This window comes from Myotis lucifugus, unplaced genomic scaffold (assembly GCF_000147115.1).
Source record: "Myotis lucifugus unplaced genomic scaffold, Myoluc2.0 scaffold_44, whole genome shotgun sequence".
In the NCBI taxonomy this organism is placed as follows: Eukaryota; Metazoa; Chordata; class Mammalia; order Chiroptera; family Vespertilionidae; genus Myotis; species Myotis lucifugus.
In genome coordinates this window covers 6,264,572-6,288,134 of record NW_005871092.1, presented here as the reverse complement: position 1 = coordinate 6,288,134, position 23,563 = coordinate 6,264,572, and the positions used below count along the sequence as shown (strand labels likewise).

At 35.1% G+C, this 23,563-nt stretch overlaps 1 protein-coding gene and 1 non-coding gene across 2 annotated transcripts in view; both read right to left on the bottom strand.

Annotated features, from left to right (window-relative positions):
- The window catches only part of ATRNL1 (attractin like 1), a 474,447-nt gene that overhangs the window by 291,476 nt on the left and 159,408 nt on the right, over window positions 1–23,563 (bottom strand). Inside the window, exons 24-26 of the mRNA XM_023753345.1 lie at window positions 23,186–23,279; window positions 13,776–13,828; window positions 4,797–4,891 (exon numbers count right to left, since the gene is read on the bottom strand). Coding sequence (XP_023609113.1) covers window positions 4,797–4,891; window positions 13,776–13,828; window positions 23,186–23,279 — 242 coding nt within the window. The remainder of the gene's footprint in view (window positions 1–4,796; window positions 4,892–13,775; window positions 13,829–23,185; window positions 23,280–23,563) is intronic.
- Window positions 12,241–12,372, bottom strand: LOC111825879. Its single transcript, XR_002829105.1, has one exon. It is a non-coding gene; the product is annotated as a small nucleolar RNA SNORA51 (small nucleolar RNA).

Genomic DNA, 23,563 nt, shown 5'->3' with positions numbered 1-23,563 from the left:
CCAATTTCTTGAAACCTTGCTATTTCTTTGATAATATGAGTGAAAACAGTTGACTGGTTCAAGAGAATGCCACTACTTATGACTCTAGTAATAAATGCAAAATCCTTTATGTCAGAATGCAGATAGGGCTGATCAACACATTATGTTGTTCAGCTGTGATAAGGAACATCCATTCCAACATAATGTTATATTAACAAAAACCCATAAATGAAAAGAAAAATATCTGATACTAATTTTATAGATTTAGGTCACTATAATTAACTGACCAGTCCTAAAAACCAAGTACTGCTTCTATTCATTAAATCATGTTCATGAAGGAATGAAATGAATTAATGAACAGTAATGTTATCTAATCAGATGATCTTGGGTTTAAATCTTAGCTCTTTAACATACATATAGATTTATTTAGGAAAAGCTACTTGTCCTTCCTGAAAATCAGTTTTCTTATCTCCAAAATGGAGATAGGACGACCTCCCTGAAGAGTTTCTTATAAACACCAAGTAAGAGAAATTCTAAAAAAAACAGCCTGGTTTCAGACCATAAATCTGATAATGGCAGTATTGTTGATATTATTAGGGCTGATGACATAGATGTCTTCTTTTCTTCTCTTTCTTCATCTTCACCAAGGGACTCAGAAAAAGGGCATACTTGCCAACATCTGAGAAGGAGTTGTTGTTTTTATTACAATGAAGTATTTCAAATATAGTTACTTTTTTTGTTGTTGTTAATCCTCACCCGAGGATATTTTTTCATTGATTTTTAGAGAGAGTGGAAGGGAGGGGGAGAAAGAAAGTAAAACAGTGTTGGTTATATGTGGATAAGACAGGGAAGATCATGTCACATAGGAAACTACTCCAGAAATTGTTGACATAAAAGCACTGGTTATAAGTGATGCATAGTTTCCTCAAAAAATTAAAAATGGAACTTCTATTTGACCCAGTAATCCCACTTCTATGAATATATATCCCAAGAAAAAAGAAACTCCCATCAGAAAGGATATATGCACCCCTATGTTCATAGCAGCACAATTTATAATAGCTAAGATTTGGAAACAGCTTAAGTGCCCATCAGCTGATGAGTGGATTAGAAAACTGTGGTACATCTACACAATAAAATACTATGCTGCTATAAAAAAAAAAAAGGAGGAATTCTTACCATTTGCAACAGCATGGATGGAACTGGAGAACATTATGCTAAGCAAAATAAGCCAGTCCGAGAAAGATAAATATCACATGATCTCACTCATTTGTGGAATATAATGAACAACATAAACTGATGAACTAAAACAGAACCAGAGACAAATGGTAGGGGGGGGGGGGCGTTAGAGAGCAACCAAAGGACTCATATGCATGCATATGAGCATAACCAATGGATACAGACAATAGGGGGGTGAGGGCATGTGCTGGGAGTCGGGGGCAGCTGGGGAGAGGTCAATGAGGGAAAAAGGAGACTTATGTAATACTTTAAACAATAAAGAATTTAAAAAGAAAAAAGTGATGCATAGTGGGTTAAAAATAAACCTATTGTCTAAATGTACAAAATGCATAATTAAGATATATATTTTTATTGTTGATTTTTGAAGGATAAGTAGGAAGCCCTGATCATTCACATTAATTTCAGAAATTGTTCCAAGTTGGATAACTCTTTAACTCTAGATGATAATTATAAATTATATATAATAATGTTATAAGCATCCTGTGTGGCACCTTTCATGATAGTTCACCATCCTTTCAAATAACATGTGTCTAGGCTATTGGCTTCAATTGGACAAGACAGTAGAAGGTAAAACTGAAAGCTGGGCCATTTGGAAGCACTCAAGAATTGCTGGAAACGGCAGGAGGAGAGCATAGTCAAGAGAGAAGTAAACTAGGATGACAGCTAATTTGAACCTCTGTGCATAATACTGAAGAGGATTATCATTCATGTCTACATTTTGAGCTGGATGCCCCACTTACATTAAAACTTTTTAAATATATTTTTATTGATCTCAGAGAGGAAGGGAGAGGGAGAGATAGAAACATCCACAATGAGAGAGAATCATTGATCGGCTGCCTCCTGAATGCGCCCCCCAAACTGGGTGTCAAGCCCACAACCCGGGCATGTGCCCCAAATGGGAATAGAACCATGACCTCCTGGCTCATAGGTCGATGCTCAACCACTGAGCCACACCAGCTGGAGCAACATTAAATTTTTTATATTCCCAAAGATCTCTACAAGTTTGGAATTACTATTAAATATTTAAGAAGTCAATGGTAAAGAATGAAATTCTCATACATGCTGAAACATGGATCAACTTTGGAAACATTATGCTAAGTGAAATAAGTCAGACACAAAAAGACAAATATTGTATGATTACACATATAGCTAGAATACACAAATTCATAGAGACAGAAAGTGAAATAAAGGTTACCAAGGGCTGGAGAGAGGAAGGAATGTTGAGTTATTGCTTAATGGATAAAGAGATTATGTTTGAAATGATGAAAAATGTTGGTGATAGATAGTGGTGATGTTTGCACAACATTGTAAATGAACTTAATGCCACCACGTTTTACACTTAAAAATGGTTGGGATGATAAATTTTACTTTATGCATATATTGCCACAACAGAAAAGAAGTTCATGGTGATTATAACAATATAAAAACTTTCTTATCAGACTGATAAATATAGTATATGACATATTATTAATGTCTTTAAAAGAAAACAGTGAAGAAAGGGTTACACTTGGAAAAATCATTTTCAAAAATCCTTATTTAAAAGTCAAAACTTTGTGGCTTAGTGCAGCCGACATTACTCAGTAAGACTGGGAGAAGGTGCACAACCCTGAGACTTCTCCCCAAGAGGGAGGGAGAGGAAGGGAGAATGCATCCATCATCCTAGATTTCCTGTGGACTGCCCAAAGGGAAAAGGGTGTACAGCTCATTATGGCCAATGGGGCTCTGTGAGACTGAGAGAAGGCACATGACCCAGAAACTTCTCCCTGAGGAAGAAGGGAGGGGAATGCAATATGCCACCAACATCCTGGCCATTCAGGGCACAACCATAGGGAAAGGGGGGAGTAGTTTACTAAGGTCAGCGTGGCTCTGCAAGACTAAGGGAAAGGTCACAACCCTGAGATTTCCCCCATCACTGATGCAGTAAGTTGGTTAAAGAAGCTAGCATCCCATTATGCTAAGTGAGATAAGGCAGACAGAGTAAGACAAATACTGTATGATTTTAATTTATATGTGAAATCTTAAAAAAGCCACAATCCTATATAATAAAAGCCTAATATGCTAAGTGTCGATCGACCGTTCAACCAATCAAAGCGTAATATGCTAATGATATGCTAAGGCCACTCAGCCGCTTGCTATGATGTGCACTGACCACCAGGGGGCAGACAGTTGACTGGTCAACCAGTCGCTATGATGTGCACTGACCACCAGGGGCAGATGCTCCGACTGGTAGGTTAGCTTGCTGCTGGGGTCCAGCCGATCGGGACTGAGTGAGAAGGGCCAGACATGCCCTGGAGCCCTCCCGTGGTCTCTCCCTGGTTGGCCAACCTTCCACGTTCCCTCCCCGGCCCCAATCGTGCACAGGTGGGGTCCCTCATCCTGGACTGTGCCCTTTCTCAATCCAGGACCCCTCAGGGGATGTTGGAGAGCCACTTTCAGCCCGATCCGGCAGGCCAGGCCGAGGGGCCCCACTGGTGCATGAATTCGTGCACCGGGCCTCTAGTCAAAAATAAAAGAGAGAGTAGAATGGTGGTTTCCAGGTGCTATGAGGTGGGGGAACTGGAGGGATGTTTAAGGGTATAAACTTCCAACCAGTAGACAAATAAATCCTAGAGATCTACTGCACAGCACAGTGATCATAGACAACAATATTGTATTATAAACTCCCAAACTGCTGAGAGGCTAGCTCTTAATTATCCCCACCATAAAGAAGAAATGATAATTACGTGACACCATAGAGGTGTTAGCTATATGCAAAGGTCATAATCAAACTGCAATATATAAATGTATCAAATCAACATGTTGTCCAATTTAAGCTTACACAATGTAATATATCAATTATATTTCAATGAAAATGATTAGGAAAAAAACCAGCCAGCATTCCTATATCTCAGATAACCCGGTAGATTTAGAAAAAAAAGACATTGAAAATCTACTACTATTTAAGTGTATAAAACTAAAAAATATACATTTGTTATAGCATATTTTGAATATAAAGGTTATATTTTCAAATAAGATTACTCCCAGTTTGAGAGCAAAATTATAAACACAAACACTACCGTAAGCCCCCCAAAATTATAGTATAATTTAAATTGTAGAACTCTTTGCAATATCTGATATATCTATCTTACAAGTTCACTAAATCACAAGGAAACCTAAGTTTTTATTTTTATTTTTTTGTTAATCCTCCCCTGAGGATATTTTTCCATTGCTTTTTAGGGAGAGTGGAAGAGAAAGGTAAAGACAGAGAGAAACATCCATGTGAGAGAAACACATGGATTGGTTGCCTCCTGCATGAGCCCCGATCAGGGCCCGGGTCTGGGAGGAGCCTGCAACCAGGGTATGTGCCCTTGACTGGAATCAAACCCAAGACCCATTGGTCTGCAGGTCGATGCTCTATCCACTGAGCCAAACCAGCGAGAGCCTAAGTTTCATTAAAAGAAAAATTTAACAGGATTAATCTTTCTAAAAAAAACCCAAAGTATGATTATTCTAAGCAGTAAAACTGCAATCAACAAAGACAAAAAACTTGTGTCCCTTCCTATAAACATAATTGTTTTATAAAAGCTAAGTTGTCTTCTCACCTGTTCTGGGTTTGCTATGAAGTTGATGGCAGTGTGGTGGCGGTCGTCCTCCTGCAATAAGCTGAAGGTAAACTGATAGTCGATCAGAAGACTGTCTGTGGGGAAAAGAATACAATCCTGATGTGGAATTTTAAAAAGTGCTTGATAAACAAGGTGAAAGCATATTACATATCAGTATTGAAAATGACTATCATTAATTGTTAGTGGCCCATGTAAGATTAGCAAATTCTAAATCATTGTCATTAAGCCACAAAAAGCAAACTATAGATATGGAAGAAATCCTAATTCCTTAAAAATCCCATTTATTATTCCTGTTGTCATCATAAAAATTCTCCAAAACTGTAGGCATTTTAAAAACTACATAAAAGTAAGAATATTAAAAACATTTTGGTGCATGTTATTCCAGTTAAAATTTTGTAAATATAATGATAGACAAACATTTTGCTATCTTACTTTAATAAAAATCAAAATTCCTTGAAAACATGAATTTTAATAGCTAACTAAAAGTACATCACATGCTGTAATGAGTTTACTTATTCTTTTATTATTGTGGTAATTTTAGCAATTGTAAAATGACTCCGTGGTAGACATTATTCTACAGAAATGGCTCTCATTAGCAACTGATAAAAAAGAATACAGGGGTACACAATTTTAATTCTGTCCATGGATAATGCTGAAACCAAAGTCAAATAGTCAAATGTTATATGTCATGTGTAGCTTCACATGTTACATAAGGGTGAAGCATTACTCATAGTGTAACTCCGAACTCTGTAAAAAGATATTTCAAATTATTTTAAATAGAGATGACTTCTATTTTTGGATCCATACCTTTCATGTCATGCCCAATTAACATAAAATGTAGAGGTAAAGTCAAGGGCCAGTGTTGTTCTCGGCACTGGAGATACAATAATAAAGGACAAAAATTTCTGTCCTAGTGCAACTTATATTCTATTGGATGGACATCAAAAAGTAATTAAATAACTTAAGTATGTAACAGATAATGATAAATGTTTTGGATGGTAACAAATCAGTGAAAAGGACAGAAATCGTTGTCAGGGTGGAAGTATGCTTGCAATTTGGAGAAGGAACATTTGAAAATCAAAGATCGTAAGAGAATAAACCGAGGAGTTTAGTAGAGAAACTGTAACCCAGGCAGAGGAAACAAGTACGGAAACCTCAAAGAAAGATCAAGCCTTAACTAGGGTTCTTTTCAAGAGGCTGTGGCAAGAGTATAGGCAAGAGGTGACGGAGGCGAGGATGATAGCAGTGGAGGTCATGAGAAGAGGTCAGACACAAGGAATGCATTTGGAAGGTACAACAAACAGGATTAGCTGAATAAATAAATGGATGGAGCATTTGAAAGATAAAGTTGTTTGTTTTTTTTACCCAAGACCAAGCATAATATCAGCATTTGCTGAGATGGGTAAGGAACCTGGGTTTTATCTGTTGGGAATTGGGGAATAAATAGGAGCATAGTTTTTAGTTATTGAAAATGCAAGTGACATGTTGAATAGAGTTCAAGAGCATGTTTACTGGATAACAAGTTGGAGATTATCAGCATTTTGGATGGGATTTAAGGCTCTGGAGCTGAGGAATCACCAGGTGTAGAGAACAGGGATGAGTCCTGAGACATCCACTGCGAACTAATCAAACCCTCAGGAGCCCACGGAGGAGACTGAAAGGGCAAACTATAAGACAGGAAGAACGCCAGTGTTTAGTGGCATGGGGGCAAGCAAATATAATGCTGCAAATAGAGAGTAGTGATCAGCAGTCAACTGCCGTTGACAGGGGCTCAGAAGTAGGGCTGCAATACTGGAGAGAGATATCTACTCAGAATGAAGGAAAAACACCACTAAGAAACACTAAACACTGCCGGGAGCCGGTCCATCCTTGCTGCAGAGAAGAAACATCTGCACAGCATATGTTTCGAGGTACCTGACGTATATGGCAAACTGTTCTTAATGTTTGCTCTCCTTAGTGCCATGTGTTTTGACCAAGGTCACCCCTCCGAGAAAGGTTGTTTCCCCAGGTGGGGATCTTTCCCTGAGGTTAGGGAGGGGATACAACCCCTTAATTAAGTGCCAGGCGGGTAGTTAAGCTACATAATCTTTACTCCCTGGAATGGAGATAAGAAACGCCCTAACCTTTGTAATAGAAATTGACAGGATTAAAATTGGCTGGTATAAATACGGATGTAACAAGACAATAAACAACACAACCTGATCAGATCCTCATCACATCCTCATCAGATCCTCATCAGCTCCTAACCAGAACCTAGCCAGAGAACATGGCAAAAGATCCTGGACAGAACCTGGCTACAGAACTTCACTGGAGAACCTAGACAGAACATGGCAAAAGAACCTGGTGACTGAACCTGGCTGGAGAACCTGGAGAACCTAGCGAGAGAACATGGCACCAGAACTTGGCTGGAGATCCTGACCAGAACTTCGCTGGAGATCCTAGCCAGAACTTCGCTGGAGATCCTGGAGGGAGAACCTCGCTATGCTGATGAACTGAACCCAGTCTCCATCTCATTCATTCTTCGCCGACTCCGTCCACACCTTTGGGGATCCCTGGACCCGTTGGGGTTGGACCCCAACAAAACACTTTGAAACTAATTACAAGACTAGGTCTGCATAATTATCTTTAAGGTGTTCTAGCTTGAAAGTGAACATTAACAAGTCAGGAGTAGCTGCCCGCCAGAAGGTCAGGTCTGGGTGACTTGGGACACCTGCGCATCCCTGGGCAAAGCTGCAGTGCCCAGGCCTCTGGACACTCCTCTGCCTTTTGGGGCGATACCCCTCGGGCACGTCCCACCAAATTCTCGGTGAGGCTTCATACTTGATTTCTCTATTCCTATTTGGGGAAGTTGGAAGGACAAGAAGAGCACAATGTATATTATGTACGGTAATGAGCAATCCTAATGACAGTGGGGCTAAAACAAAATAAGCCTGGCCAAGAACAAAATCAGTAGGAGTATTACTCATTTCAAGTGACTAATAAGAATACCATTCGGTGAATGTGAATTATTAATTGAGGAAAGTTCAGGCTTCTACACAAAATGCCTCCTTTTAAAGCTGCTTGGAAATAAAGTCTTCCAGAAGCTAACTGCGCAATTTTTCACTTAAACAGGAGATGATCTATTTCTCCCCTCAATTGAAATATCCTCCTCATATATTTTTAAGTGTATTAAAAATGAATAATTAATTACCTGGCACTTAAAACATGTACCATATTGCTTGCATTTACTCTGTACTTCTGAGCTAAATAGGGTACAGAACATAAAACATTAAAATTTAAAATATGTCAAGTTTATACAAATAAACATTTTGAGAATAAGTGTTTGTACTGCTTTAATGAGCCACTTTATTATTATGGTTTAAAAAGGAAATTTGAGTATAAATCAACTCAAATAATTTGTTGTATTATCGATAAACACAGAGAAATGAAGTACTAGCAGAAGAAGTAAGTGTGATCAAGAGAGGTGAGAATCTTGTTTTTAAATTGGAAGAAATAGCATGTTTTTATACTGATTAACATAAATAAGAATTGAGGCCCTGACTGGGAAGCTGAGCTGGTTAAGAATGTCATCCCATGTACTGAAAAAAATATCTCATTTATCAAAAATAGAAAAATAAAATCCAATAAATAATGGGCTTATAAATAATGTATTTTAGTTCAAGACATAAAAATTAAGTAAATCAATAATAATGAAAGGGTGTAAGGGACATAAATGGATATTTTGTTTTTATACAAATATGAACTAGGGTAAGATACTATGAGTAACAGAGGTGATCTCTGTATATAAAGTAGTAATTAAATTCCTTACTCTTAAAAAGGTAGTGTATCATCATCACAAAATTGCATCCTAAACTCTAATAGAAGAAACTTTAAAAACAACAACACAGTATTCTTTCAAAGGGTGAAATAAGCCAAAATACGTTTGATTACCTGGAAATGTACTAAAGCACAGTTATTAGGAGTTGGAAATGACATGTAGTTAAAGAATCAGTGCATTAGTGCCACAGAGTAGATGACTGCAGAAAGTCACTTTCTGTACTTGATTCTTATCATTGAAAACATATCATCTATATAACATCTTCATAGTCCAGTCTTTCACTTTGTGTTTAAGGTTTTCTTGGTTACAATTAATATTATAGTTAAGAGGGAGGTGGAGGGAGGTGAAGAAGGGTACAGGGGGGATAAATGGTGATGGATGGAGACCTGACTTGGGGTGGTGAACACACAGAACAGTGTACAGATGATGTGTTGCAGAACTGTGCACCTGAAACCTGTATAATTTTAACCAGTGTCACCCAATAAATTCAATAAAAAGGAAATTAGTAAAAGATCTGCCTTCCCAGCTACTGAAGTTCCCAGATTCAGGTTTCACATAGTGCTCAGGGGTCAACTAAGCAAAAGCTGGGTGTTTAAATACAGTGGTAATGAAAACAGAAAAAAGCATTTAAGGATAAAAGAAGCTACATTACTTTCAGACCACTACTCTCTATATTTGCTGAATAAACTGCATAATTCAATGTTTACAAGGGTCAATTTAATTAGATATTATTGCTAGAAACTTTTTTTTCCCATGTGAGACATGACAAATTTCTAATACATTCAGTTTTTTATTTTAAACTGACATTTAAAAACTACTAAGGCTGTCTACAGGACACAACTGCTGGCGCATTATTGTCAATTAAGTTAACACCATATTGTATTCAATTGCTCTATGTTATAGGGTAGACCTGCATTTTAAATTTCACTCTGATCTTTTAGATCAGGAAAGTTTTCATTAACACCATTACAAGAACTACTGACCTTTTCTTTTTCTTCAACACCATTTTTTTTTTCAAATATCATTAAGCACTAAAGGTCTCCTAAGAAATGACAAGACTGCCATCTAGCGCTTTATGACTATTCCTTTAACATTTTAAAAAGAACAGTGAGAATCTAGACCAAATGTAGGCAAAACAGCAATAATTTTCTTAAATTACTAAAGATAAAACTTAAAACTGATGAACTAGAAATCACAATGGAAAGAATAATCCCAAAATTTCATGCTGTAACGTGGCAATAAATAAATAAGATGAACAACAAAAAAACTATTTCCACCAGAAATTTTGGTGGAATTTAGCTAATCTTGGAGGTTCACTTAGTAATATTTTTAACTATTCCTGGTTTTAAAAAAGATAGTAATCTTCTCATTCATTTTCAAAAACTAACACCATAGTAATACAATTTGAAGAGAGAAAAACTAAAAAATTACAGTTAACGTCATTTCATTAGAAAAAATAATGTAAAAAGATAGTTTACATTAATTTATACTGAAAATAATCCTAAATTAAATATAAACAAATAATATTTAGTGGTATTTCAAATAATATGCCAGGACTATGTTTGCTTTACCCCAGAATGAAAAGATGTTTAACATTAAAAAATCCATTAATGCAACTTCACATTTAACAAGGTACCTGGCCACTGTGGCTCAGTTGGTTAGAGCACCATCCCATATACCAATCGATTCCCGGCACATACCTAGGCTGCAGGTTCAATCCCTGGTCAGGCATGAATGGGAAGGCAACCAATCAATGTTCTTTCTCACATCGATGTTTCTCTCTCTCTCTCTCTCTCTCTCTCTCTCACTTACACTCTCTCTAAAATCAAAAAGCATATCCTCAGGTGAAGATTAAAAATAAACAAGTAAATACTGAAGCACACTAATATAAATAAGAGTTTTCTTAACTAGATACAGAGAATATTCCATAAATTATATCAAAGTCTCTACTTGATCATAATATCTACTACCATCATTTTGACTCACTACTGAAATGGAGATCCCAACCATTCCAATAAGAAAATTAAAAAATTGACGAGGGGGAAAAACTGTCCTTATTTGCATGCAATATAATTAACTACATTTAAAAATCAAACAAATTGATAAAATTAGAATATGAGATCAATGTACTAAAATTTTATTTTCATGTCAAGTATTAATAGAAAATGCAATTTTAAAAAATACTGCTTAAAAAATAACGAAGTATTATAAAATTACTATTTTGCACTAATCTAACAAAACGTGTGAAGCATCGACACGAAATAGAGCTCAAAATTATTAGTCATACAAGAAATGCAAATTAAAACTGCAAGATGCTACTATATATACTCTAGAATTGCTATAATCAGAAAGACAATATGAAGTGATGGTGGGGATGTAGAAAGCCTGAAACATTTATAAACTGCATATGAAAATGTAAAATGGTAGAGCCTTTTGGTGAAATCATTTGGCAGTTCTTAAAAAGTTAAACATAAGCTTATCATATAATCTGGAAATTCCACTCCTAAGAATCCACTCAAGGAAAATGAAAATATATGTCTACACAAAGACCGTCTAAATGTTTATATTACCATTTTTCATAATAGCCCAAGCCTGGCACTAATCCCAATGTTCTATATCTGGTGATTAACAAATTGAAAACAGTGGTATACCTAGTTGTACCATTTGCTATATTAACCAAGTAAAATAGAAACACCTTATAATCATCTTAATTGATGTAGAAAAACCACATGAAATAAACAAACACCAATTCTTGATAAAAATGCTCAGCAAAGCAAAAATAGAAGGGAATTTTCTCAACCTGATAAAGGTATCTAGGAAAGACATCATAGTTAATGATGAAAGACCGAAGGCTTTCTCTCTAAGATCAGGAATAAGACAAGAATATTTACAGGCTCACCACATCTTTTCACAGGTTACCACAGTAGTAGCCAATGCAAAAAGGCAAGAAAGAAAAAACAAGTATCCAGAAAGGAAAGAAAGAATTCAAATTCCATTATTTGCAGAATACATGATTGTCTATGTATAAAATATGACAGAATCTACAAAAGTGATACCAGGATTAATAAATGAGTTTAGCAAAGCTGAAAGATACAAAATCAACACTGAAATCAATTGGTGAATATACCAGACACAATCAGGACTGAAACATCCAAAAAATATTTACAACAGCATCAAAAATATATTTTAGTATAAATATGACAAAAATTTTAAAAAATCTGCACAGTGAAGTATTACTGAGAATACAATTTAAAATAAGGGGAAAAAGAGATATACTATGTTCATAGATCAGAAGACTCACTATAGTTAAGATTATCAATTCTCTCCAAACAGATCTATAAACTAAACACAATCCTAATCCAAATCTTAGAATGCATTTTTGTGAAAAATGACAAGCAGATTCTTAAGTTCATATGTAAACATAAAGGAAATGGATCAACCAACATAAATATAAAAATAAAGTACAAAATTGGTGAATAGATATTACATGATTTCAAGACTTATTGTAAAGCTAGAGTAATACAGGCATACAATAGAACAGAATATAAAGTACATAAATAGTCTTATATAGTCTTAAACACATATATTGACAACTAACTTTTTTTTCAATGTCTCCCCATTCACAATACAGACCAGGCAAAGAGCCTGAGCTGAGGTGTATATGGGGTAAGTTTACTCTGCCTCCTATTTCTGTACAGTCAGTGTAAGAATACAGCCTGTGGTAAGCACCAGGAGGCCGACAACTAACTTTTAACAAAGGAACAAAGGTGCAAAAGCAAGTAACTGGCTAAAATACAGTGCATAAATGAATTGCACTAGAGCTTTTTTTTTTTTTTTTTTTGCGCTAGAGAATTTGATGTCCGTACTGGGGGGAAATTTTGATTCATTACTTCAAATATACACAAATACTAACTCAAATTGGAGTATATACTTAAATGAAAAACCTAAAATATAAAATTTTTACAAGAAAATATAGGGGAAAATCTTTATGACTTTAGGTTATGCTAAGATTTCTCAAAAAAACAAACTGAAAAACAGAACATCTAAATTAAAAAGTGTCATTCATAAAAACACTCTTAGTAGAGTGAAAAGCAAGCCTCAAACCAAGGAAATATTTGCAAATCATATACCAGACAAAGAACTTGCATCTATAATATATAAAGTACCTTGAAAACTCAATAAAACAGACAATCCAATTTTTAAAAGTGGGAAATGCACTTAAACACACTTTACCAAATAAAATATACACATGGCAAAAAAATCACATGAAACAATGCTTACATCATTAGTCATCAGGGAAATGCAAATCATGTGAGAATTAGATACCTTTTAGGATACCTAAAATGAAAAACACTAACCATTCGAAGTATCAAAATATTTGGAAGAAGTAAAATTCATATACTACTGGTGGAAATGTAAAATGGTATAACCATTTGGGAAATAGTTTGGATGTTTCTTAAAAAATGAAATACAAATCCACCATATGTTCATGACCCAATGGAAGTGTCTTTCAATACAAAATCAGTACAGTTTTTAATAATGACCAAAATTTTCCCTTCTAACAATCTATCAAAATTGCAGTTATTCAAAATTTGATCATAATGAAAAGATTAAGTTAAAATCCAGCTGAGTTTGCTCAAGGTCTGTATTTTGTCCCATGTCCAGAATAAGATCTACTGCTATCTTACTCTTCAGAGTGGAAAAAAATGCACCAAATAAAATTAAGAAAATAAAGCGAAAAGACTGCTTTTCTTTGCAATATATATGTTTTAACAAATTTGAGAAAAACAAAAATGGTAACCTAATACTGACAACATGAATTTTGATATCTGAAAAATCACCTGAAACTAGTAATACAAACCAATTCATTAACACTCCGGTGTGGGGTGAATTTCCCGCCAAAATATAAGATGGCTCTGTCTTTTGGTTTTGTTCCATCCACCAAAAGGGTGGATTACAAACAAATATTTGGTAATACGCAGTTACAATCGGCCCGAGTTGCAATATATATGTTTTAACAAATTTGAGAAAAACAAAAATGGTAACCTAATACTGACAACATGAATTTTGTTATCTGAAAAATCACCTGAAACTAGTAATACAAACCAATTCATTAAAAATGAAAAAATACAAATACTCACAATAGCATGTTCCTCTAAGTGGATTACCAACATAGCGGTTTTCAGAGTCACATCTGTAGGAATAAAAAACTCATTGACTATTAAACACCAAAATTCAAAAGCCTCCTGTATTTTAAACAAAAAAAGTAATTAAACTCTACATTAAAACATCTTTGAAAACTATAGAATTAATTGAAGTTTTCAAATCACATCTTCAAAAAATAGTGAATGTAAAAAGCCTCTATATGAGTATGAATGAAAGAAGAAATAAATGGAGAAAACAAGTAAATACACGAGAGGAATAAAGAGGATGCTGTAAAGCAGATGGGATAAGTATTATGAGTTTGGGGATATATAGTCTTCATTAATCATACGAGGAGGAATTGAAAGTCTAGATAAAGATATAGGGACATTTTAGATAGAGGCAGAAAATTGTGGTAATTTATAAATCACATCATTTTCTTATTTCTGGTACTCTCTAAAATTGCAAAACAGAGATAGAGCTTCATTTTGCATAACGCTACTTCCTGGAACACCCTCCAAAATAAATTATTATAAAATGTATACAACGGGGTTATTGAATAAAGTGAGTTAATATTTAATTACATGTAAAAGTTTAATAGATGAGAAAGACCTTCTGAAAATGCCTTCACTTTTAGTAAAGCTAATTAGAATAGAGAAATACTTTTTAATACATACATACATTTTAATTAGTGAAGAGCCAAAGAGTTGATAATAATAATCTAAATAATCAGTTTACACGCTGAATGTATTTTTCAGCCACGCTATTTTTTGTAGCTCTACAAAAAAATAAAATAAGTTGAAAAGTAAACCTATTTCTACACTAACTACAAAATTAAAGTAGAAATAAAATAGCCCTACATACCACTAACTTTATTCTCTGTGAAACAAAGAATAAATAGATTAAAGTTAGGAAGTTAGCTGTTCTGTGACTTCTCCAAATGCTACTATTAAAATGTGGAAAATATAGTGGTTTTCTAGTTTTAGAAAATCATCATACTCATTGTTGCTGAATTAAGCAATTCAGAATCTATACTGTCCCTTTATTATTGGTCTTTCCTTTAGGCTTGCCTCCTTACATTTCATCACTTTGTACCAAGAATATACATAGACTAAAGGACTAATTTATAATACCATTACTGGTATAAATTCCTTTTTATGTAGCAAAAATAAACATGACTTGTTGCAAATAGGTATCCCAATACTACTTTTAGAATAGGAAAATATTCAACATAATATTTTTGTTATGCATGATATTCCCTGCATATCTTACTTGCCTAAATAGCTATCTTCCAAAGTCCCTTAGCAATCTAAAATGACTCATAAAATTTTACTGACCAATGTCACCCCAATAAATTCAGTAAATTAATTAATTAATGAAAATAAAATGACTAGCTTTGACAAATGGTAAGGAACTTAAGTACTTTACAACTGATGTATGTATTGACTTTAAGAACTCTGGTTACAAACCTATTTTTCAATATGGAAATTATAGTTTTCATTTGTGTTAATAATATTTAGTGTAGCCATAGCCAGTTTGACTCAGTGGATAGAGCACCCTCCTGTGGACCGAAGGGTCCCAGGTTCGATTCTGGTCAAGGGCATGTACCTCGGATGCAGGGTTCCTCCCCCGCCCAGGCCCTGGTCAGGGCTCTTGTAGGAGGCAACCAATCAATGCATTTCACTCATATGGATGTTTCTCTCTGTCTCTTCCTCTCTCTTCTACTCTTTAAAAATCAATGGAAAAATATCCTCAGGTGAGGATTAATCCTATCTAACAAAGAGGGAATATGCAAATTGACCATCACAAAGATGGAGGCGCCCATATCCACAAGATGGTGGCGCCCAGTCCCCTCAGCCCCACTGGAGTCCCCCAGTCCTTTCAGCCCCACAGGGGGGAGGGGGGGGAGTGGCAGACTCGCGGTGTGGCTAGACCCACCCTCAGCCCCCCAGGCCAGCCCAAAGCGCAGGCAAGCCTCGGATGTCGGCTGCCCAACCGCCCAGGGCAGTCCTGAGGCTCAGGTAACCAGAGCCAGCAGAGACTTGCGCTACCGGTAGTGGCAGCAGCAGAGGTGTGATGGGGGCGTTGCCTTCCCCTGATGGCCAGTCGCCTCCTGCTCCTGAGGACTCCCAGACTGTGAGAGGGGGCAGGACAGGCTGAGGAACGCCCCCTCTCCAGTGCATGAATATTCATGCACCGGGCCTCTAGTATAATAATAATAATAATAATAATAATATTTCATTTATTCAAATTATATAATATTATATTGGAATGGAAATTATCATAACATGTTTACCTTCAACATAATAAAATTTGTACAGATGTATTGTGTAATTATGCACTTGAAAACTGTATAATTCTGTTAATCAGTGTCACCCCAAGAAATTTAATAAAAAGGAAAAAAACAACAGAAAAAGAAAAAAGAAACAAATAGAAGTGCATCAAACTGAAAAGTTTTTGCACAGCAAAGGAAACCATCAACAAAATGAAAAGAGAACCTACTGAATGGGAGAAGATGTCTGCCAATGACACATCCAATAAGGGGTTAATATCCAAATTTTATAAAGAACTCATACAACTCAACACCAAAAGAACAAAAAATCCAATTGAAAAATGGGCAGAGAATTTGAAGACATTTCTCCAAAGAGGACATATAGATGGCCAACAGACATATGAAAAGATGCTTACTATCACTAAATACCAGATAAGTGCAAATTAAAACCACACTGAGATGTCACCTGACACCTGTCAGAATGACTATCATCAATAAATCAACAAACAAACATTGGCAGGATGTAAAGAAAAGGCAACCCTTGTGCACTGTTGGTTGGATTGCAAATTGGTGGAAGCACTATAATAAATTGTGTGGAGGTTCCTCAAAAAATTGACTATATACTTCCAACATGGGCTGTTTGAGGGGGAGGAGGGAAAACTGGAATCAAACTTTAAAATCCTTTTAGTATGTTTATTTATTGAATAATAATATAGATAAAGCAATTCTGAACGAATTTTTAAATGCATTATATTGTAAAATTGAGCAAGTGAGGAATGTGTTTATGTCACTGGGAGTCAGTGATTTACTGAGAAAGAAGACACAATTACTGAAATGAAAAAGACCCAACAGAATCTTGTGGAGATGAATTGGAATTGGAAGTATGCACTTATCTGTATTTATTTGTGTACGTAAATAAATTATTATTCTCTAACTCTGTTTGCTGAACAGGCCACTAAGTAAGTGCACCTTGCAGCAAAGAGCATGTCACACAAAGATATTGATCTCTATTATGAGTGATTCTCCATTACAAGTTACCAGAGCTCTACCAAAACAAAACAAAAAAGGGCTAGGGGAGGGCTGATGATTCTAGGTTTGAATTAGGACAGATATAATGTGTTCACTAAGTGATGGGAGCATGTCACAAAAACATAAGAGCCAGCTTGAAGTCATTCCATGGCCAAATCTGGGACAGTTTGAGTGGCCAAATGATTAAGTATAGCAGTGAATTACAAACCATTAGGAAAATAAGAATGCATGTGTTCATAGCAATAATGAATAAATGGTGGAGAAGGGAGAACTCTTGCGTATAGCATAACTCTGAGCACTGATTCATAAATGCAGAGGAAGTATGGAAGTTGGTAATCATCACAGTGAAGTCTGAGAGCAAGCAAGAACAATCCATTTTTCCTTTTCATAACAAATGTCATGTCCAATCAGATAAATTTGTCTCAAGTTTAACTCACTCAAAAAGGACAAGAAGAAAGAGGGAACAAAAGAATTCAGGTCTACTTGTCATCTCTACTCAAAATCCAAGACCTTATTTACTAGTAAAGTAAATGCATTCTAATAGCAGAGTCACCGCCCATAGAAACATACCTTCACTACAAAGGATGAAATAAATGAAATCTCAAATAAATGTATAAATTTGTAAATGCATGTATAAATGTACCACTTATACCCAATGCTGTGTTTTGCGAACAAATGATCTTCCCATCTCATTTCTCACAGGCAGAAAAAAATTGATAAAACCATTTAAGCTAATCTATTATAAATATAATCAGCTGATATACTGAAATGTTTAGCACAGTCGTTATAGATTTTCAAAAGATAAACTGATCTGAAATCAAGATTGTCAAAGTCTTCAATTTCACTGTAGACTTGGAGGACCTCACAAACAACTATTTTCAACAAAAAGAGAAAACAGTATTACAAACAAAGGAAATTCTAAATTCTTTTTTAAGGCAACTGTGCCTTATATATAAATGTAAAATTATCAGAATAAAAAAATGTTTTAAACTGTGTTTTATTCTGTAATAAACCACTGTTTAGTAACACAAAAGTAAAATTTCTTTCTAGTCTGTTTTTCAGAAAAGTCTTATTTTGCATTGTTGAAATTATTTGGCCCGTTCAAGAAAATGTATTTTCTCTTTCAAATCCTTCTGTATAAAGATTAGATACCAACGTTAAAAACCTTCAGAAGTTTTCTGCGTGGCTTAATTAAAAAGACAACTTCAAAGTATTTCTGTGTCTAAGCAAAGAGATTATCATTCTCTATTCTCACTAAGCAAACTAAGCAAACAGCCAGGCCTTTTTAGGAAACAAATTTAGGCTGAAATATTTAGTAGGGAGTTTGAAAGGGTAAATATTGTCATTACATGTCACCTAAAATAATGAATATCATTTATATGAATGATCACATTACATTATAAATTCCACTTTAAATTATATAATTCATGTTTCTAAGTGTTAAAATATGGCATTTCATTCTTTTCCTACAGATTTAAATATCTGAATATATATGAATATATACCTTATAATGAGATATAATTTTTCTACTCAGAAACTAAAAAAGAAGGGAATATATCTAATTGCACAATTTTGAAATATCATGACAGATTATTTAAAGCAGCTGAGAATCTGATAAACACATTTGTGTTTTTATCAGAAATTATGAAATTTATACACAAAATAAAACAATTGCTTTTCCTTTGTTTTTCTTCTAAAAAACCCCATAAAAATAAGATCATATAATATTAACAAAAATATATTGAAGTACATCAGTATCAATATCGATACCATATATCCAAGGCAACTTATCATAAAAACCAATAAAAATTCAGACATGAAGGTATGACAAATCCTCAAATAGTTTAGGAGGTACAGGTTCTAAAATTATAAGGCTGTATAGATTTCATAATCCAATAACAGTAAGTTTAAGAAAACTAAAAAGAGTAGATTTTTATTTTTTAATGTGTAAAAGCACTGGAGAGCAAAAAAGCGAAAATATTACCAAGCCAGGATGCAGAGGATGGGATCCCAGGTTATTGGCAGGTCCCTTTGTCCCTGATTATGGATGGAAATAGTATTTCGCAGGAAAAGGGACTAGCATCTAGGCCCACCATAGGTTGGTGAGCTAAGCAACAAAGACTAAACTCAGGAGTAAGGACATAGAAAGTCCTTCAAGGACTAAACTTAGGAGTAAGGACATAGAAAGTCCTTCCAGAGACTGAAGCTCTAACTTGAACCATCCTTATATTACTACTGCCCGCAGGTACACAGCAGAATTCAATTCCCTTTGGAAAAAGATTCCATTCAAGGTCTCAAACTATCTGTAAATAAATTTTGCAAATACAGTATCCAGTACAAAACTAAAAAATAACCAGGGTTGGGAACTGATAATAAAACAAGAACAGGAGCCAGCAGAAACCAAGGCTCATGTAAATAAGCCATGGGAATTCAGATATTATCTGGGGAAAGACACGGGCTTTGAAATAACTTTTTTATATGGAAGGAGATAATGAACAAACTTAAAAACCTGACTAAAAAATTGGAAACCATAAAAGACAATTAGAAACTATAATAAACTTAAGACTTTAGTTTAAAAAACTGAACACTATAAAAACAATAAAATGAAATTGCAATAACCAAAATTATTGCTTTTATAGAGGGCACACGTTGGTCTTCCTAAAATGAAAAAGGCATTGTTATCATCCTCTGCCTTCCTGCACAACCAAAAATAAGGCTATATATAACAAAAATAGATTAAAATAGGTAAAAATCTCAGATATTGCTGACAAAAGGTAAAGGAGGAAAAAAATAGCTCCTCAAAAGTAAACAATATTCATAGAAAATACTGCTTCACACGTATATTTATATTAGAGTTCATATTTTCATTACATTTGTTTTTAGTTACCATTTTTGAGTTTCCACTGTGTTTCAGACCAGGGCCAGAATGAGAACTTCCATTATCCTGGCAGGATGAATAATTTGGTGCCCCTTTAAATGAACATTTGGATCTCTATATCAAAGCCCCGCCCACAAAACACACTCTTATCCCATAAGAAACACATTCTTAAAAATTTCTTCAATTTTCCCAGGAGCAGCTGGTGGGTGTCATGGGGAAAAATAAAACCTCTAAAAATGGTGTGAACTCCACCATTTCTGTAGCCGTCAGGAGCTTCACCCTCTGTTGAGAGCACATGTGAGCACTAATTTATTAGCCACCTCAGCTGAACTCTTAAGATTCCAGTTATTTCATTCTGGATAAGCTAGTCCTCAAGTCCCATCTCTCTCTGAACTCTTGTTTCTCTTTAGATTTTAAGCCATTTGGTTACCTTGTAATCTCAGTTCGTCCAATGCTCTCATGAAAATTCATAAATTTGTCATTTGCCAAGCTTTCATTTCTTTCATTGTAAAGGCAGAAGTGAAGCTCTTTCCAGCTCTCTACATCCTTGAGCAAAACTGGAAATTCTATAACCATGTTCATTCTTGATTTTGCTTCACTGTTTACTATATTCTCTACCCAGAACAACTGAACTCCTCCCTCAAGTTCCAGCTCATATGTCCTCTACTCAAACTTCCCTTATCTCCAGACGATGAACTATTCCCTCCCTTTTCAGTACGCCTTCAATCCTTTTTTCATTCCATTTCATTAAATAAACTTATTGAACACTGGGATTGTGCTATTGATGCAATGGTCCCCAAAGAATTTCACTGCAATAAAGGATACAGGCAAATACAAAGATGATGCAAGGGACAAATTAACAAATAGGAGGAGAACCAATTTCAGTTTGGAGAGGTTATGAAAAATACACAAGAATATGTGATGTCCGGCTACATACTTAAAGCTGAACAGAAATCCTGAGAAGAGGGAAGGGTTGATAAGCATCTCAAATCACTAATTAGTATATTTTGGCTTGTGTCTCCACTGCTAGCTTGAAAAATACTTTAAGCAAAAACCCTGTGTTATTAATCTTCATTAATAGTGCCAAGCACTCATTTAATCATTGTTTGCTGAGATGAATAACTAGCTTTGCTTTCTAACAAGAGCATTTTGTAAGCACGCTATAGGAAATAACTGCTTTAGGGAATAATGGCCCTATCTTTCATTGTCCCACACTCAAAAGCTAAATAAATAAAACAAAAAATTAATGAATGTAATTGTATCTACAAAATACTCTTTAAAAATCAGTAGTCCAATTTTCCCTCTGCTTATAAAAAATCATGCATAAGAACTAGGGTAAATGTAATCCCATCATTCAGAACTATATAATTATTTTTTAGTATTTCACACATATGCCAAACCCTGTAACTCCGTATATCTAAACTTATAAACCCATAAGTTCAATGAATTAAAATGCTGCTCTCTCATCTGGAGAAAAAATAATGTTATTAAAGTGCTACATCACATCAGAGATAATAATTATTGTGGATGGCTACATCATTGATGCAGAAGTGCAGTACAAATTGAAAATGTCAGTGCTCATCTTCATGATGGGATCTCAGAACAAAAATAGAACACTTGTTGCTTATGATCAGGACCTGTTACATAATTCATGGCAGAGGGGGCTGAGAGGAAATCAAAGAGTAGCGTAAAATGAAAATGCAGGACTCTTATTAAAAATTTATTCAGAATTTCGATATGGCCTGGCCAGCATGGCTCAGTGGTTGAGTGTCAATCTATGAACCAAGAGGTCACAGGTTAGATTTCTGGTCAGGGAACATGCCCTGGTTGCAGACTCAATCATCGATAGGGGGTGTGCAGGAGGCAGCCAATCCATGATTCTCTCATCATGGATGTTTCTCTCTCTCTCTCTCTCTCTCTCCCTCTCTCTCTCTCTCACCCCACCCTCCCTCACTCCCTCCCTCCCTCTCCTTGCCTATCTGAAATTAATAAAAATATATTTAAAACAAAAAGAATTTCAATATGGCAACAGGAGAGCATTAAAGCAAGCACGACGCCCTTGGGAGCACGAAGCCCTGTGCAAATGCAGAGGCCACATGCCCCTGGTGAGCTCTGCATATAACAGGCAGCTGTGAAGTGCCTGAGGCACCCTTCTTTCCTAGAGCACAGGACTCTGATTTCATCCCACTGGTAATGAGACCAAAATCGCCTTCCTTAATAAGAACTCCCCTACAATCTTATGCTCTGGCCTCATTTTTAAGCTTAGAGACGATGGAGAAGAAATAAAATTGGTTCTGCTCATCTTCTCAGAATTTGAAAACCTCAGTAACTAGTCAAAGACATAATCATCTAACTTGAAATGTTTAGGATAATTCTACAGCTAAAAATATATTTCTTCTCAATAAAAAAAATAATTATTTTCTTTGGTTAGACTTCTTTGGATATAATTTTTTATATAGTCATAGTTTTGGAAAATCTTTTATTAATGTTTTATAACTATATTATAGTTGGCATTTATGGTTTGTGTCAAATATAGTGCATTTATATCTAATATAAATAAGTATTTGCATATATACAATTCAAAACTATAAAACACTTTTAATATATGAGTATATGAATAAGGATAAAAAGGAAAAACATTCAGATAACATGAAACAATTGCTTCTTAAAGTTATCTGGGGGAGGGGAATAAATCTTGAGAAAACAAATTATAAAAGCACAATAACCATTCATAAAACTACTGGAGTACAGTAACAACAAAAGTTTCTGTCTACTGACATAGAGGGGAAAAGATGAGTATAAGAAACCACTTGAAAGGTTTAAAGGATTACAAATATCAGGATTAATAATAAAAGATTCAAAAGAGAGAAATCATAAAAACATTGGATTTGAATTACTTAATGAGATACAAAGGACAATTATAAAGATGGCAACGCAGATTTTACATATAACTTGAGTTTTCCTGAAAAAAATAAGAATGTTTCTTCTTTTTAGAGAAATACAAAATACAAACATAGTCTATGGACTCTGTTTTAAAGCCTCCACAAAACTGTCATTTTAAAAGGCTTAACTTTTTATTAGAATTGATAGAACCCAAGTAAACATAGCTTACAATAATACTGGTTACTTAACTAGTACAACACTAAACTTAAAAAGGGAAAAGCCTACAAAAATTAGTTCTTCAGCACAAACTCAACCCACAAAAGTTCCAAACAATCATTTTTACTTACAATTGGCACTGATCACCTTTGATCCCTTTGGTTGTGCAGAAACATTTTCCTGTGTGCATGTGACAGATGTTTGCATGGCCGCTGCATGTACAAGCTGCAAAGTCAAAACCAAAATGAATATTCTCCATCACAAACGTGCATCACATTTCAGGGGAGGTTTCATTACCTTATTTTCATACCATGGATTTTTCCTTGCCATCCAAAAACGAGGGGTTACTATAGAAGTTATTTTTAAGTAAAGGGAAGTAAAGTCACTTATTTAAAATTTTTGTGAAACTATTTCAAGTCCGTGGGATATATGGATCTGAGTATTTTTCTCATTCTTCTTTGGGCTTCTTTCCACTTCTACTTGGGACATCTACTCAGTGAACTGGGTCT